General features: G+C 55.0%; 7 protein-coding genes across 7 annotated transcripts; 4 read left to right on the forward strand and 3 right to left on the reverse strand.

Moving 5' to 3' along the window:
- Positions 1-112: 112 nt before the first annotated feature.
- K452DRAFT_282010 (uncharacterized protein) lies at positions 113-2,146 on the reverse strand. The gene is made up of 2 exons (XM_033539517.1): positions 826-2,146; positions 113-708 (listed from the first exon to the last, which is right to left on the reverse strand). The coding sequence occupies exons 1-2, from the start codon at positions 1,876-1,878 to the stop codon at positions 235-237; spliced, it is 1,527 nt and encodes a 508-aa protein (XP_033402732.1). The 5' UTR covers positions 1,879-2,146; the 3' UTR covers positions 113-234.
- Positions 2,147-2,658: 512 nt separating this feature from the next.
- Positions 2,659-4,008, forward strand: K452DRAFT_282012 (uncharacterized protein). The gene has a single exon (XM_033539518.1). It carries the CDS (start codon positions 2,684-2,686, stop codon positions 3,839-3,841), a length of 1,158 nt encoding a protein of 385 aa, XP_033402733.1. The 5' UTR covers positions 2,659-2,683; the 3' UTR covers positions 3,842-4,008.
- A 334-nt stretch (positions 4,009-4,342) lies between these two features.
- On the forward strand, positions 4,343-5,009 carry K452DRAFT_314273 (uncharacterized protein). The gene is made up of 2 exons (XM_033543740.1): positions 4,343-4,510; positions 4,563-5,009. The coding sequence occupies exons 1-2, from the start codon at positions 4,361-4,363 to the stop codon at positions 4,971-4,973; spliced, it is 561 nt and encodes a 186-aa protein (XP_033402734.1). The 5' UTR covers positions 4,343-4,360; the 3' UTR covers positions 4,974-5,009.
- Positions 5,010-5,029: 20 nt separating this feature from the next.
- On the forward strand, positions 5,030-5,851 carry K452DRAFT_303936 (uncharacterized protein; the record flags this gene model as incomplete). Its single annotated transcript, XM_033542780.1, has 1 exon — positions 5,030-5,851. One exon carries the CDS (start codon positions 5,030-5,032, stop codon positions 5,849-5,851), a length of 822 nt encoding a protein of 273 aa, XP_033402735.1.
- A 3,080-nt stretch (positions 5,852-8,931) lies between these two features.
- K452DRAFT_303937 (uncharacterized protein) lies at positions 8,932-10,138 on the reverse strand (the record flags this gene model as incomplete). The annotated part of the gene is made up of 4 exons (XM_033542781.1): positions 8,932-9,565; positions 9,596-9,830; positions 9,895-9,940; positions 10,010-10,138. The coding sequence occupies 4 exons, from the start codon at positions 10,136-10,138 to the stop codon at positions 8,932-8,934; spliced, it is 1,044 nt and encodes a 347-aa protein (XP_033402736.1).
- A 963-nt stretch (positions 10,139-11,101) lies between these two features.
- Positions 11,102-13,528, reverse strand: K452DRAFT_450 (uncharacterized protein). The gene is made up of 2 exons (XM_033546686.1): positions 13,498-13,528; positions 11,102-13,436 (listed from the first exon to the last, which is right to left on the reverse strand). The coding sequence occupies exon 2, from the start codon at positions 13,299-13,301 to the stop codon at positions 11,250-11,252; it is 2,052 nt and encodes a 683-aa protein (XP_033402737.1). The 5' UTR covers positions 13,302-13,436; positions 13,498-13,528; the 3' UTR covers positions 11,102-11,249.
- Positions 13,529-13,551: 23 nt separating this feature from the next.
- On the forward strand, positions 13,552-15,372 carry K452DRAFT_261182 (uncharacterized protein). The gene is made up of 3 exons (XM_033538570.1): positions 13,552-13,638; positions 13,734-14,040; positions 14,094-15,372. Exons 2-3 carry the CDS (start codon positions 13,986-13,988, stop codon positions 14,921-14,923), a joined length of 885 nt encoding a protein of 294 aa, XP_033402738.1. The 5' UTR covers positions 13,552-13,638; positions 13,734-13,985; the 3' UTR covers positions 14,924-15,372.
- The last annotated feature ends 1,509 nt before the right edge of the window (positions 15,373-16,881 follow it).

Raw genomic sequence — 16,881 nt, forward strand, 5'->3', positions numbered from 1 at the left:
GTATGTGTCGTTATCGTAAGAATATTAAGTCGTAAAGAGCGTGTATACATGCGCGGCCACTCCGTCAAGGCAGTGGTCACGGCATGGTCATAGGTAGTCATGGTCATAAGTAGGAAGGCAAGGTCAGTGTCAGTGTCAGTGGCAGCCGATATCACGGCCCGTCCCGTTGAGTGCACACTCCGCTCCGCCGCGCAGCCGCCCGCACCACACCACACCACACACACACACACTCACTCAAACCTCTCCCTCCGTCTCGGTCCCCTCCTCTTCCTCCAACTCACCCGCTCCCCGCCCGACCCACCGGCGCGCCCTTCCCCCGGGCACATCCACAAAAGTCTTAATCCTGCACTCGCCATTACCCTGACAAATCCTCTTGCGGCCCAAATTCTTATGCCGCGGGCCCAACGGGCCATTGACATAATGGTACTGCCCAGCAAAGCGATACTGGCGCGGGTCGCTGAGCGGGTAGAACTTGTCGCCCCAGTGGCCCTTGTAGTAGAACCAGTTAGTGGGAGCCTGGGGCGTCAGGGCGCTGGCGCGCAACTTGTCCGCCGCGTAGTCGTACGTGTAGCTGTGCGCGTTCAGCAAAGGGTCCCACAGCGGGCCGCGGTCCGTCACGTCGTGCAGGAGGCCCCAGGGCAGGATGTAGGCGTGCGTGCCCGGCGTCGCGTACATGGCGTGCGTGCCGATGGCGATGTAGCCGACGGGCTGCGGAACGAGGGTGTCAGCTTAGCTCGGTTCAGCTCCGCTGTGTTTGTTTCTTTTTCTTTTTCCTTGCTCGTGTAACGAGGGGTGCGGAGGAGTCCGGTCACGCGCTATACTTACCCGCTTCCCGATCTTTTCCACCGCCTCATATGCGTACGCCTCGCCGAAGTTGTGCTCGCTGAAGAAGACGGCCTTGGGCTTGCCGTTATGGAAGCGCACCACGCTGTGCTCCCAGTCGCCGACATGGTTGCCGAACCGCACGTTCAGCACCACATTTCCGAGGTTGTAACTGTAGAAATAAAACCAAAACGCGTCGACGACGCCGTTTCCTTTGTCTACGACGATGAGCACCGCGGGCGCTTCGCTGCGTCCGCCGGGCGTCGTTCCGCGCTTGCCCGTCGCCCACGTCAACGACCGCCGCCGGAGGTGCACGGATACGTCCGCCTCATCCTCAGCGCAGTCGTCTTCGTCAATGTACTCCTCGCCTTCTGTTGTGTCGGTTGGTGTTGCCTGGCTCGGCATCGTCGGATTCGGCCGGATGCCGCCTTTGTCCTTGGTGTCGCCGATGCCGGCCTCGTACCACGGTTTTCGCCCGTCCGCAAGGTCGTCCGGGAGTTCCCCGTCGATGCGGCCGTCCCAGTCCGCCCAGCCCACTTCCTCGGCATCGTCGTCGTCGTCGTCGTCGCGCCCGCCAGGCTTAGTGGGGACATTATTTTCGCCGCCGAGCCAGCCCGGGCGCTCTTCGACATTGTCGTCGCTTTGTAAGTAGACGAAGCGGCCCCATTGGTTCAGGTCGTCGAGGTTGGTCAGGTTGGGGTGGTCCGATGAAGCCTGCAGTGGCGTGTAGTTGAGGTGGGGTGTCGTGTGGATGAGGTGATCGGCAATGTCGCAGGGCCAGAACTGCTCGCCCGAGAACAGGTGCACCAGCGGCGCGTGGTCCAGCACGTACTGCGGGATCTCGCGGAGCCGGCGCTCGTCGGCGCTCCAGTCCTCGGGCCGTGCCTTGCCGCTCGTCCAGAAGTCGCTGAAGTCCAGCATCTTGTCCTTGGCCCCCTCAAGCGCTTCTTGCACTCGGTGCAGCCCCTCCTTGCGATGCTGCTTGTTGATCCATTTAGAGCTATTCAGGTGTGTCACGCCGCACAGCCCGAACCATTGGCACGTCTTCCGCTCCATCCACGACCTGGAGCTTGCTATCCATTCCTTCTCTTCCAAGCCTTCCGACGAGGTGTTCTGGCCAAAGTGTTGGTATACTTCACTAACAGTAAAAAGACTGAGGAAGGCCGAGAGTATAGCCACTGGGAGTCGTCCTCTCCGCATTTGCAAGTCGGAGCACTCGGAGGGTACGGTGGACAGTGGGTATTGGTTGGCGAGTGGGTGTGGGGGGCAATGGGAGGCGGGGCGGCCTTGCGGTGGTGAAGCGTCTACCAACGGCGTAGGGATAAAGATGAAGGGTGCGGTAGGAGTTGCTGCGGAAGACTCGGATGGGAGCAAGAGGGTAGAGGAGGGAGGGAGTGGAGGAGGAAGAGGAGTCGGAGGTGCAGCGAGGGGAGGTGCGAATGGTACCTGGGCGCCATGGCCCAAAACTAGCAGGTCGTCAGCCAGGGCCAGGTGCATCACGATAGAGGCGCTGGAAGGGCCGGATGATCGGCGACATGGAGGGGTTGGGTGGTAAGCACTGATGGGGAAGGGAAGCGGGCTATGACGGGATCGGAGCTTGCGGAGGTAAGCCAGAAACGTACGGTTGGTCATCAACGGAAGCGTCGGCATGACGGTGACAGGCCAGGCGGCAGCCACTGCAGCAAAGCAACAGCAGATTGATGATTGATGATAGCAGAAACGGGAGATGCAGACGCAATCGTGGTGTCGTCGATTGGTGCCGCACCGGTCAGCCCTATCGACGTCACGGCCGGTCCAGCGACGCTAGCGGCGGGCAAAGCTTCTGGGCATGTGCTTGTCTCTGCCAACCGTCCGCGACAACATGTCCGACGACGAGTGGGAGTACGAGTACCATGCCAGCGAAACCACCGATTTCTACCTGACCCTCGACCTGACCTCGCGTGCCGCCCCCGCCAACAAGCGCGGCGCCAACACGCGCATCGACGTCGACTTCTTCAATGCAGCTAACAGCGAGGCACGCGACACCCCGGACGCGCCCACACCCGATGCTGCAACAATCCCAGCCCCGCGCCCCGACGGAGCTGAAGTCATCGGTGACGATCCCATCCAGATCCTAGACCTACATCGCGACAATCCTATAGTCTCATATCGCGGCCAGCTCTTCAATTGCCACTGGGCCTCGACCATCGGCACTGACCTGTTCTTCGCGCGACACGAAAAAAATAACGGAGACGAAGACGATGACGATGACGATGACGAAGCCGGCAATGTCAATGTCGACCAACCCCAGCAATCCCCTCCTCTCCGCTCCCTCAACACCTTCGACCTCCTCGGCGCCAGCTCCACCCGCCTCGTCGGCACAACCGCCCAGCTAAAAGCACGCTCCGAGCTGGTCACGAACCAGCAGCGCCGCAACCGTCAACATGCCTTCGCCGCCATCCAGACACCGGGCCACAGTCGCAGCGGTCGCAGCAACACCACGCAAGCTTTCCCCGTCGCGGCCGACGCGCCCCGCGGCCAGAAGCGCCAAGCCGGGTTCCTGGAGCAGTTGAGTGCCGTCAAGGCGCGGATGGGGGAAACAGACCATGTACGCGCGACCGCGTCGACGAACCGTGGGCATAATTTGCGCGGGGATGAGATGGATCTGATGATGACGGAAGGTGCGGATTTCAGTGCCGACGTTACACCCGAAGGTTCCGCCGAGGTTGAGGAGCTGCAACAACAACAGGCGGAAGAGGAAGCAGCCCCCGCGCCTGCGGCCAGAGGAGCCACGCCAGGTAGGCGTAGAGGACGCGCCAGGCGCGGGGCGGCTGCCTCGGGGCGGGCGCGCAGAGGTCGGCGCGGCTCCAAGTACGACAGCCCATTGCGGAACGAGGTCGGCGCTGAGACGGCTGCAAGGCCGACGCCCGCGTCATGGGATGAGTTGGAGCAGCCGCCTGTGAGACCAAGTCCGCTGCGCAGGACTGAGACAATGGAGACGGAGGGCGCGTCTGCTGCTGAGGATGCAGCGGGCGATTGAGACTGGTTTTAGTTGATCGAGCTTCTGAGGCCATTGCTGTGCTCGCTATATCAGACGACTTGCTACGCCTGCCTGCCTGCTTCTGTTTGTGGCTGTCATGTCTTGCTGCTCGTGCACTTTCCTCTCCTGGTCTTACCACTTCTGTACTGTGCCTCGCAGCTGCCCCTCTCTGTCCAGAACCTATCTCAGATCCTCATCCATCCCACATCCCATCCCGACCCGTATTGTCCAGAAGTCGGATTTTATTATCACTCCATCAAACATATCCATCTTCAAATTCATCTTCACAACCGGCTTCATTCATCCCCGCCGCCGGCTGCATGACCGCTGCTACTACTACTGTCCACGCTCACTTCCACGGTCACGCTCACGCTCGTGAGTTGTGCTTCACCGGTTCATCTTTCGGCTCGGTTGCAGCTGGATAGGCTGGGTCGTCTACCCTTCCTCCTTTCTGTTCTTCAGCTTGCGAGCGACGTAATCTACTTTTTCTTCTCGCTCCGGGCACAAACTCTTCCGTCAATGAGCACCGTAGCCTGGGTCGAGGCAATCTTCATCGTTGTCGGCGCGCTGCTTTGTTTCCGCGTTTTCGACGACCACCCCCGTGCCGACGACGAGACGTACGGGACCCACCCGCACACGCAGTACGCCCCAAGGTATATTTCGAAAAAGGTAGCTTAGGACCTTACGGCCACGGCTCCATACACTCTCCATCCACTCTCAGGCTCAGAGCATGGACGTCCCCCTCTGCCTCGCCCCTACCGACTGCTGCCCCACCGACTGCTTCTCGACCGACTGCCTTCCTCCCGACTTCTTCAGCACGGCCTTCTCCACGCGCACGTCGAGCGCGACAACCTCTGCTGGTAGCGGCATCATCGCTCAGCTTTCTGCTCGCCCTGCCCAAACCTTCACCTGCCCAGTGTGCTTCCAGACCTCCCTACCGCACGTTTCTCCCTATCTGTGGGAACTGTTCTTTGGTCTCGGCAGACGCGCTTCGCTGTACTTGACGTGCGGAGCCATACGTCGACGCGCTACTGCTACGATCCAGAAAAAGGAGGACGGAGCTTCTGGGGCGGCAGCAGTGGATGTTGAGGAATCACTTGCAGTGGGATTAGCTGAGCGAGAAGGCGAGTAAGCCGCGGGCAAGCCGAGAAAAGAAGATAAGACGCCGCTGAGCCCAAAGCCGATACGATGGAGGACAGCGAGGGCGTGTCCGAGATGGGAGAGCTGCCGGATCTGGAGCTGCAAATCCCGGCCCTGGCTCTCTTCCGCCGCAGCACTACCCCATCACCACCTCCCCCTCCTCTACCCCCCTCACCGGAAGAGTCTCCCCCCTCGCCGGGAGAGCCACCCCCGCCACCGAAACCCCCCAGAATCCCCACGACCAGCACGGTCAACTTCTCAGCCACAAACGTGTACATCTCGCCATTGCCAACGCCGACCTCATCCTCATCCAACCCCACGAACCCCACGGCTCCTACGCCCGCCCGCTTGAGAGATGCATCTCGGCCATCAGGTTCCCGGCGGTCGAGCTCTCGCCTGTCGAGCCCCCGTCGGCTGTCTGATCCCCGTCGACCAAGCCCCCGTCGCTCGAGCTCTCGCTTCTCAAACCCCAGATGGTCGCCCCCGCCCCCGCCTTCCCGCACCCGGTCCGCCCCGTACCACTTCCCCTCTGCGGGCGCTAGCAGGATCTACCGCCTGCTGTCGCCGTCGATGATGACGGCGCCGGACACGGAGCGCGAGGGGTCGTATGCGGAGCGTCCGGGACCGTATTCGAGGCACTCGGGGCCGTATATGCAGCGCTCGAGCCCGTATTCGGGGTACAGAGGCTCAACGGCGTCAGAGCCCGAGGTGCCGACAAATGCGGAACTGTTGGCTGAAGCGCTGAAGGCGCGTAGGGATACTCTGCTTACGGGGACGTATGTTTGTGGTGTTGCGGTGCTGTTGGTCATGGCGTTTTGTGGGGTCGCGCTGGGGTGGTGGTTGTTGAGGCTGCAGGGTGGGGGGAAGTAGTGGGGAGGTTGGGGAGGTGGGATTGGAGTTGGAGTTGTTTGTTGTTGTGGGTTTGGTGGTGTGCGTGGGGAGGGGTGCTTGATACCTACTTGTTTTACCTACTTGATTGATTGATTGCTTGTTCGTTTGCTTGTTTGCTTGGTTCTTGTTGACGCATACTATTGCCTACAAGAGTGATATCTGCCTAAGTGAACCTAAGTGGCGTTATCACGCACTCACAACCCTATGCTATGCCATGATTTCCTAATTCCCTTATCTACCGCCACCTACCAGGTAGCTAAACGCTACCTAAACAGCCAACTAACTTACTAAGCGCACCCTAGGGTAGATCTACAAAAGCCGGCTTGTTAGCACATTTTGTATCGTCGTTGTTGTTGTTATGGATGATGGTATAGGTTGAAGGTTGTACAAAGCAGTCGAGAATCATGAGGTATGAGTCATGAGGTAAGTGGAGAGTACGTGGTGTAGAGGGAGTGGTGTGTGTGAGGGGGTGTGGTATAGTGGGGTTTGGCGTGGGTAGTGTGTACTTTAGCTTAAAGTGGCGTGGGTGTGAGGTTGCGCGGGGGTGTCTTGGGTTGGCGTTTCTCTTTTCGTGGGGATGGTGTGTAAGCTGTAAGTAAGGTGAGGCTTTGGGTGGGATAGGTGTAGGCTGTAAGTGTGGGACGGGATTTTTTATATACTTTTAGAGTATTTTTGTTTATTCGAATACTTATAGATTTATAATATCTAAATCGTGACTGGCCTAATATATCCGCACCCCACCTATTCTATACTAAAGCCTATCTATCCTCTTCGTATATATTTTATAGCTACTAACGTAGCTTAATTTTATAAAGCTTTATAGAGTTATTAAGAAGTAATTTGTTTACTTTTCTATATCTTTAGAGTAGCTTGTCTTGGTGTTGAATTCATGGTTGAAACTATGCGAGAGAAGATAGAACGCGGCTTAATTATAAATAAGTAACTAGTAGCGAGGTTTATATATATAAAGAGGTAGAGTAGTTATATACTCACTTATAGAAAGTAATAGGGGAGTAGTAGGGTATTAAAATAACGAAAAAGTAATATAAATATAGAGAATAATATAAGAGAAGAGATGGTATAATATAAAGAAATATAGCCTAATAGTCTAATACTTAGCTATATTCCTAAGTTTTATATAAAATCTAGTATTCTTAGAGCTTAGAAATCTTATATAGAAAATCGCTAGATTTAAACCTGTCTCTAATTTATAATTTTATGTTTAAATATCTTTTCTACCTAGCATTTATATTAAGAAATATAATAATATAATTCACTTTTAAAATTATAAGTTTTAGGTAATAAAATAAGCGCCTCGTATGTAGAATTATTCACTGCGTAAGGCGAGTTTTAGTATAAGGTAGTTTAACTACGGATACGTAGGAGACGTTAGTGTAACACTTCTATATTATTAAATATCTACGCCTTTACATTGTCTTAGATGCTTGTATTTACAAAAGCTCTTCTAGAGCTGTAAAGTTTCTCTATACTTTTATGCGTCTGATGATATGCTTTTGAGAGTTTTCCTTGGTTATCGGTGGTAGTTAGCGTGAAATTAATACAATTTTGGAGGTCTCCGGTCTTTAGCTATAATTTTAACGGATGATGTTGGAGCCGGAGCCTGATGTATTACGTTTGGTCTAGCTGGTGTTATAAGCAGTAATGACCAGCCGGTATCGAGTGCGTTGGTGGTTGAAGTGGGTTTTGCGTTTTCTCTTGGAACGTTTTCCAGACAGATTGTGTAGATAATTCGCAGGCAGGTATTTTAAACTCGATTTTTCATATAGAAAATATTTAAAGATTTAAAGCCAGTGCATTAAACTCCCGAATATGAAATGATTATGTACAGTCAAATCAGCTCAATCTCTGTTTCTGGCCATGGGTCGTTTCGAATTTGTTCCAAAAGGGTCGGACGTGGTTCTCTCCGCCTCCTGGAAGGGCGGGAATCATGCTGTCTTCTGATTCCATCATTTGAGTCTCTAATTATGACAACATCTTTGCGTGATAGTGATGCGACGCGGCGATAGCGTTCTAGTTTCCCGCCCGTCACTCTTTTGCTATCACGGCTTTCAGGTTGCTGTACTTTCTCCAGGATGAGGAAGAATGTTTCCTCGTAGACACTGTATTCCCATGAAAGAACCTGAATTGCAACAAGCAGCTGTTCTTCGTCGAATTGTGGAAATACATTATGCGTCGTTTCCTCTGAACTCGTCCAAATGAGCCTATCCAGTAGATATTCAGAAAAGTATGATGGGGGACCTCCCGAATGGCATGCTGAATATCTGGTTGTTTCCACTTTATCTCGAACTGAATGCTTGTATTGCGATTGGGAGGTCCTCCGCCAAGAGTCGCACAGTTTTCGAGCTAGTGATTCAAATCTTTTTGAAGCACTACGTGTAACGACAGAAAGGGGTTCGGGAAACCTCCAGTCCTTGGAAAATCGAAACAGTGGAGCTTTCAGGCGGAGTGGGAGTGGCTTGGTCGGTGTGAATCTTTCGAGCTCATTAGGGAGTTGCGGCGTTATGACATCCCGGATGTGGGATGTCGGTGGCTTTCGTATATTTTCAGGAAAGCTTTGATGCTGATGGTGGAGACAGCTGGCCCAGCTCCATGACGGAGCACACTGCGTCTCTTCAGCCCCGAACGAGGATTGGATTGTGGGTTTGTCGGAAGACTCTTTCTCTATCCAGAAAAATCCATATGCCCAATTGTTGTCCCACAAGCCTGCCCAGTATTTGGGCGAGTCTTCCACTAGGTTTAATTCCCCAAATTATATTGCTTGTTCAACTCCTAATCTGAGCAGTTTGTGTTCAGTGGTTTGCGCGATGCCTGCCAGGGACGCTAGTTTATCAGACTGGAAGGTGAAATCCTTTCGACTTAATTCATTTGGGAGTGCGTAAAATTGACGAATGATGGTGTTTTTAAGATGTTCGTGAGAAGTAAACCAGCCATCCAAAGTTTCCGACCGCATAAATGTACGCCAAAATTGCGAGATGTCTTCGAAGTTGTTGTGCAAGGATGATTCAGAGATCATTTGATCAAGAAGTCGGGTTCGCTCTTTATCGTGGTCGATTTTGTGGGCTCCTTTTTCGGTGCAGGTCAAACAGAACCAACCCATTTGGGAGCTGGTGAAGAAAATGCCTCGCGGGAGCAGATATGTATTCTTGCATGGTCCAGCCACGAGAACTCCAAGGATACTCGAGTCCGCCGTGTTCCCAATTTCTGCTGGAATCCAAGATACGGGAGTAGAAGGTTTTCTTTTTTCTTTTCCAACTCCATAATGCCAACAGCCGCTTGGGAGAGAAGAACCGCTCAGGAGTGAAGGACTGCTCAGGGGAGAAGGACTGCTCAGGGGAGAAGGCCTGCTTGAGAGAGAATGCCTGATTGAAAGAGACGGAATACGTTAAGTAGCATGTAGCGCCAAAAAAAATTCCATCGCTTGCGGAGGTGGCGTTACTGACAAACAGTGTGACTGTGGCATCGCTGTAAATGATGTCCATACGTGCCTTTTCCCGTTGAAGGTCTTCTCGACTATCTTGGATAATGCATAGAGCATCGACCCAAAGATAATAAAGGCCCAACCCTCGAGTGACTTGAATTGCATCCTGAATGGTCTTTGGGAGCATAGAGATGTCGATTCCCTCCCTGAATTTAGACAACGCTTTACTGCCCTCAAGCTTTACTTGCTTGGACCTACCCCAGCAATAGCTAAGGGCAGCATACCTCCCTCGATTGCCGCCGGTTTCTTCTAGAAACACGGTTGATCCAGGGCCTCCGACGTTTAGAGCTCTTGCTGGCAAGAACTTTTCTTGACCGTAAAGTTCTTTGCAAACTGGATGTCCGCGCAGACATTCTGAAAGCCAATCCTTCGCGAATTTCAATTGTGTTGGGTCCTCAAAGTGTGCTTTATTGGACTTGGTTGCAGTCACAGAATCGGAATGGCCAAGGCTCTTGTCGTCTGGAAAATAAGTTCCATTAGTTTGTGATATCCTTAAATCCCTCTGCTTGACTTATGTACCTACCTCTTATAGAAATTTCTATTTCAAACTTCTTAGAACATTCATCCCTCTCCAGCAGAATGAGAGAGGCGAAAAATTTCACGATCGAGCAGTCCAATGGTCAGTCGTAATGACGCACAAGAAGGCGCTGATGTTTTTGCAATATACCATACAAAAAGCCGACAGAGATTGCATCCACTTGGACTTTCTGCGCATGAGGCCAACTCGTCGAAACTGCGATGGTAAGGTGTTGATAAAAGCCACCCATTTCGACTTCGCGTTCGCATCGTAACACACTGGAAAAGTGCTTCTTGACACAGTCGACAGAGACCCATTATGGGCACAAAAGCGAAACCAAAATCATTGTAACCAGCAAAAAGAAGTTGGATCTAGGCCAAATAAAAGCACAGTCATTGGGGCAGTGCCAGGTTCTCAGTCTCATTACGGAGATACCTTGCAGCACCGGTCAGTCTCACCACGGTAATACCTCAGTACTGCCGAGATTAATAAGCATAATCTATGCAGTTATATGGCCAATCCCAGCAACGTTCGTGGCTGTGGGTGTTGTTAGTCTTAAAGGCCTTACACCACAATACAAAAAGTTGACATCAGCCTCGTCAAGATCGTCTGATGAGCAAAAATTAGCAGAAGTATTTGGCAAGGCTGATACAGCCTACAGAAGTTACCTGCTGCCTAATAGACATCGATCTGTAGTTTCTCATGATTTAGGCTCCCATCCAAGGCATCGCCGCAAACCACCAGGCAGACAACCCGCGGCTCATCGATCACCGTCGTACCCCTGTCTGTACAACCGCCCACAGAGCCCTCAACCCCGACGCCCACCTCGTGGCACGCCACAGCTGGTGTCAGACCCCGCCCCTCGGAGATGTCGCTCCACGAACAGCGTTTCCTGCAGGATCTCCAGATGCGCTGTGGCGTGGCGACCGTTGCCTGCGGAGTACAGTGGGGAAGCCGAAGACGGGCGTTGTTTGTGCGTTGGGTGTGCTGCGGGATACGAGATGCGGGATGCGGGGACAGGCAGGATGGGCGTTGGTTAGCGACGTACAGGGGCTCGATTGGGTGATAGCCGCCAGGTACGGATTACCCGATTTGCGGACTGGGTGCAGATTATTGAAGAGTGCCGATGGATACCTATGTAGATGTTCATTTTCTTCAGGGAACAGGAACTGTCCGTCGTTGGTTTGATGTCATTTGTTCAATCATCGTAGCATAGAGTGGACGATAAGCTGACCTTCCGCGCCACATATCCAACGCCACGCTGAAGCGCACCGCCGATCAAGTCGCTGCTCGAAAGAGAATCGAGCTAGTACTTTGTACCACGACCTGTCAGGCAGCCACTCAGCCCAAACCACGCCTCCTCACAGCTTGCTCGCCCCGCCCTTCGGCGGACAACACACCTCGCCTTGCGCACCGATCTTCGCCTCGCTCTCTCCCTGGTGATGCTGCACTCCAAGCGACGTGCTCTTATTAAACGCCTGCTCGCTAGGCGGCACATCCAGCGCAGGGTTCTTATCGAAGAAGTTGACTGGCTTCAGCGCCACGCGCAGCGTCTCGACCGGCATGACGGGGAAGTCTTCGATCCGCGGGATATGGTTGATGCCGAACTGCACATACACGACAATGTCCTTGTCGAGCGCCGGTTCGTTGCGCGCCGCCCAACTGCGCACGCCCGTCCCTCCCCGCGACTGGTTCGTGTAGCGTCCGCCTGCGTAGAACTCGCTGTCGCGGTGTGTTGTGAGATAGATGTCGTGGTCGGCAAACTCGGCGCGCCGGCGGTGGAATGAGTCCTCGTCTGCGAGCATGTGCTGGAATGGCGGGGCGACGATCTTGTACGCAACAGGAGCGCCATTGACCGGGTTGCGCGACGAGGCATTCTCAATCTTGAAGACGCGGTTTCGCTGCGTGTCAAGATCGTATCCACCGGTTGTTGCCACGGGCGTTGTCTGAACCGTGTAGCCTGTGCCATGTGGGTTGAAGTCGCTGCGCGGGAGGGGGTGCGCCTCAGTGTAGACCAGGCGGTTGGCGTGCCCGTCGAGGGCGGGGTCAATACGCAGTGAGAAGATATGTTGATGGTGGACGGCGAGGACGCCGGGATGGACGACGGTACCGAAGGGCACGTCGAGGCCCTCGTCGATGGGCTGGGTGGACAGGATGCCGGTGGCGCGAACCTCGTAACTGAGCTCGCCGGCCTGATTGAACTGGAAAGCAAGGATGTATTCATAATTGGAGACGGTGATTATGCTCTGGACAATGAGCTCACGGTTGCGCACCACGGCCGCCCGCCCGGTGCGGTAGTTGGTGTGCTTCCAGCCAATGCCCGCGTCTTGTTCGTGAATGCAGACGACGTTGGGCATTTCGACGATACCACCCTTGTCATCTGAGAGTTCCGCAGACAGGTAGTAGATGCTGCCGAGACAGTCGCAACCCAGCTTAAGGTTGTTGGCCATTATACCCGCGCCGGCATCGCCCAGATCGAAGGCAGCCTTCTTGTGGAATGGGTGCCGCGGGTCTGCGTATGGAATGTTCATGTCCGAAAGCGACACGCGGTAGAAAAGACTGCGTCCGTCGTACCGTACGTCGTAAAGCACCATGCCCTCGCGCTGGTTGAAGCCCACCCGGAAGCTCCACTTCTGCCACTTCAGCACCGTTGACGTTCCCTCCTGGTTGACGCTGAAGCTAGCGCCCTCGGGTTGCACCACGTTCAGCGGCTTCAAATCTGTCCGTAGTGTCTGCGCCTCCGGAATGTATTCGTTGGCTGGGTGGATCTTCATGGGCCCAAGCGGCTTGACCGTGTTGTCGGCGCCTGTGGGTAGAATGTCGATGCGAATAACCTTCATTGTTTCGGTGGAAATGACAGGCGAGACGGGCAGCGGCAGCGCATAGTGGTTTGAGTCGGCCTCATCAGAGTTCAGGGGGTCTCGCATGTACAGAAAGCATTGATACATGCGGTCATCGTCATTGACGCCGTCTGAGCCATAAATCCATGGGTCAACAATCACGACGGTACCTTTGGGGAGCTGAAGTTTGGCGATTGCGGCCCGGACGCCTTCATCTTCCAGTGCGGTCTTTTCAATGGCGATTATCTCCTCAGCATCGCCATTGGCGTGAACGTTGGGACCCAATCGCACGTTCTTCTCGACGGTGCCGGAGAACAAATTTACGATAGCTTCGTGGTATTTGTTCGTGTTCCGGATATAGTAATTTATGAAGGCACGCCTGTGGATGGTTGGTAGCGATCTGCCACTATGCTCAGCCTCCAAGTACGGGATCGCTTCGACCTTCGCCGGTTCCTCCAGTGTGACGGTTTTGAAGTAGACATCTGTGCCAGTGGGCCACGCCCCCCGAAGTATGGTGGAAGCAGCCTTGATCTCGTCTCCGCTTAGAGGTGCAAATGGGTGGACGGTTGGCATGGTGGGGTAATGCGGGGTAGTGTGGGGATGTAGATGTGGAGGGAGAAGGATGGAGACTGAGGACAGTGAAGAAAGTAGTAAAGAGGAAGAAGCAAAGGTACTGGCGGCGCCGTTATAAATACAGACGTCGCCTTACTGCAAAGCTCGGGTCAGCCCCGATGCGGGTGATAAGCAAAGTGGAGATTGGTTGTTGTACCACAAAGTGGGGATGCTGGCAGGTGGTTACTGTACCGCAGCCGCATCGACATGCCAGGTTTGGAAAAGGCGCGACAGCGGCGGCGCCCAGCGGTAAGGATCTTCGCGGTTATCGGAGCCGGCTGAGCGCTGATTCGTGGATCTGTGGCCGCTGACATTAATACTGTTCGTAGTAAGGTTGCAATCAGACCGTCTTATGTCAAAAAGAAGAGGCCACACTTTGGTGCCATTGCTCACCGGTTGGGTTGGAGGTTAGTTGTGCGTCGAAGAACGGTGAATGGTGGAGGGTCGCGCGAGTAAGTCTCCGGGTAAGCTGTGGATGTGATGATGCAAACGCACGGATGAAACCGCCATGAGCTTGGCTCCAAAGAAACCATCTCGCTGCTCGTCTCATTGACTCTCTCCCCTCGCAATCCCTCCAAGCCTGCCTTGTTCTGCCGTCCAATTACCAGCGCGTCTGCGGTCAATCACATAGGGCGCCGTTTCACCATGCCTCCCCAAGAAAAGGGCGGGCGCGTCGTCTTTATCGGCAACATCCCGTACGGTGCGTTGCGTTTGCCAGCTCCTGCCTCGTCCATTTGCTGACATAAGTGACAGGTGTTAGTGAGGAGCTTATCACCGAGACCCTCAGCCGTGTCGGCAACGTCCTCACCTTCCGCCTCGTTTACGACAAAGACACCGGCAGGCCCAAGGGCTTCGGTTTCGCAGAGTTCTCCGACGCCGAGGAAGCGGGCTCTGCTGTGCGCAACCTCAACGACTACGAGCTTATGGGCCGCAAGCTGAGGGTCGATTACTCCAACGACAACGGTGCAGGCGACAGCGCGCCTGCCAACTACAATCCACAAATAATGCCGCCAGCCAACGGTCAAGAGGCACTGCCTGTGGCTGCCCTGCCGCCATTGCCGCCCGGAGTCGACGTCCCACCCGATCTCACCTGCCCTGATGCCATTTCGAAGACCCTACAGACGCTGCCCCCGCCGCAGCTGCTCGATATTCTTTCCCAAATGAAGAACTTGGTCACGAACGACCCCGCAAAGGCCACCGAGCTCCTGCGCCAGGCGCCTCAACTGTCTTTCGCCATCTTCCAAGCTCTACTCCTTCTGGGTCTGATCGATCAATCCCTCCTCACATCTGTCGTCGACACTGCCACCATCCCGCAAGCGGCACCGCAGCCGCCGCGCGCATACCCCGGATACCCTCCGCAGACCGGTCGTGGTCCGATGCCCGTGCCCACGCCGCCTGTTGGCAACCCATACCAGCAGCCTCCGCCCGTGCAGCAGCAACCGCCACCGCAGGTGGTGGACCAGCAAGAGCTCATTCGCCAGGTGCTGTCGATGACACAGCAGCAAATTGCAGCCCTGAGGCCAGAGGACCGCGTGCAGATCGAGCAACTGAGGGCAAGCTTGATGGGAGGACAGGGGTTCTAGAGGGCAGAATAGTGTTCTCCCGATAATAATCTATGCAGCACGAGGATGAGGGTGTCGAGATTTGCGAGGACCCAATCGATTCTCCGAATGGAATGAAACGAAGCACAACATACCATGTCACGGCGGACAGGCAGCCTGGCAGATGTTCCTCATGGGCGAGTGTGTTGGGCGAGGATGACACAACGTCTGAAGGCGGCAGGGCGGGGAAGCGACAATAAGGGCAGGCAACGGATGGCCAAAAGCAGTTTGGTGTATTGATACCCGTCGCGAGGATGATTGACATTTGACATGATAGCGAGACGTGTAAAATGCCGCATGATTGGCCAGAGGCCTGGAACGGGCAAGTACTTTAGCACCATAGCAGAAAATTGCGACTTCAAGGTCCATGAAATATGTACCAAAAATCAAGCACACAAGCAACTCCACCTAGTTTCCTACTTTTGCGGGGGTTAGCCATGACATGAACGGAGCATCTCTCCGGATTTTCGAGTGGCTGGGATCAATTAGTGGCCCAGCCAAACAACTCGCAGCTCTCCCCAAGCTAATGCGCCTGCACCGAAACATCAGCCTTCGGCAGCCGACAGCTTTCCGCTCGCACAGTAAAGCCCACCGACCCCCCGAAACCCGCGACGACGACCTCATCTCGCCAGCGTGTACCAGTATCATGACTTGACGACTTAACGACCGCGATCTGATACCCAAAGCAACGACCCACGAACCACTAAGCCAGTACCTAATAATCTCGATCTCGATCCGTGACCAACCACGCGCTCTCACTTCCCCAGACACACACGAAAATGTGGAACAAAATCACAGGCAAGAGCGACTCCTCCAGCGACGGCCGCCGCAAGGAACCCGCCACGCGCCGACGCGCCGAGTCCATAGTCTCCTCATCCACCTCGCGCAACCCGCCTCGCAGCGTCGAGGACCGTAGCGACTACCCGCCCACGCTGTCGTCGCGCGGCACCAGTTACCTGCCGCCACCCTCCACGGTCTCGGTGGCTTCCTTCACGACCGCGCCAGACCGTGCGCGTACCATGGACAACGACGACAGGTCCGAGAGGACCGCCTCATACTACGACGATTTTGACGACGAGTCGCGCTCTTCGCGCTCTAGTCGCACCGAGCGCTCTGATAAGCATCGCGCACGCTCCTCCAGTCGCGACCGCAAACACCATCGCAGAAATAGCAAGCGTGATGAGAGGAGGGAAGACAGGAAGGACAGGGACAGACACGAAAGGCAGAAAAGGAGCAGCATGTCGAGCACAAAGGCACGCAGTAGCAAGTACGAGGATGACCTGGTTGAGAGCCCAGAGCGCACCAGAGCCAGTGACATTCCGCTCGAAGCCAGCAGGTCCTTCGGGGGCCAGGTTTCCAGTCCCGGTCTCAGTCAGTATCCAACTCAGTACGTGGCTGCGACTTCAGCCCCATCGCCGGCTCACGGCTATCCGAGCATGGATGCACATGTATCGAGTCAGTTTCCGGGACAGAATCCCTCACAATATTCCGTAGCGTACAGGCCGCCACTTAGTGTGGATGAAGGCGGCCACGGTCTTGCCACCGACTACTATGGCGACCAGGGCCAATCTGTGCATTTTCAGCCCGGGGTCCGCCCTCAACCGCCTTCCCTTATCGTTGGTGCCGAACCACATCTTATGGCGGCCTCACCCATTCCCGCTCCACCAGAAGAGACAGGACACGGTTCTGCAGCTGAATTTTTTGCCGGAGGTGACATGACGACGTCTGCCCCTGCAGGCAGCGAGGGAAGACCTCCCGTCAAGCCCCCGCGGCCCCAGTCTATTCCTGGTAGCTTTGAACCAGAAGCTCCTGTGAAGCCGCCCAGGCCATCAGCCACGAAGCCTCCCAAACAAGACAAGCCAAACATGTTCCCAACTGCTGCCGCTGCTGCTGCTGGTGCGGCGGTAGGATACGGTCTCGGACACGAATCTGACAGCTCG

This window comes from Aplosporella prunicola, assembly GCF_010093885.1.
Source record: "Aplosporella prunicola CBS 121167 unplaced genomic scaffold K452scaffold_1, whole genome shotgun sequence".
NCBI lineage: Eukaryota > Fungi > Ascomycota > Dothideomycetes > Botryosphaeriales > Aplosporellaceae > Aplosporella > Aplosporella prunicola.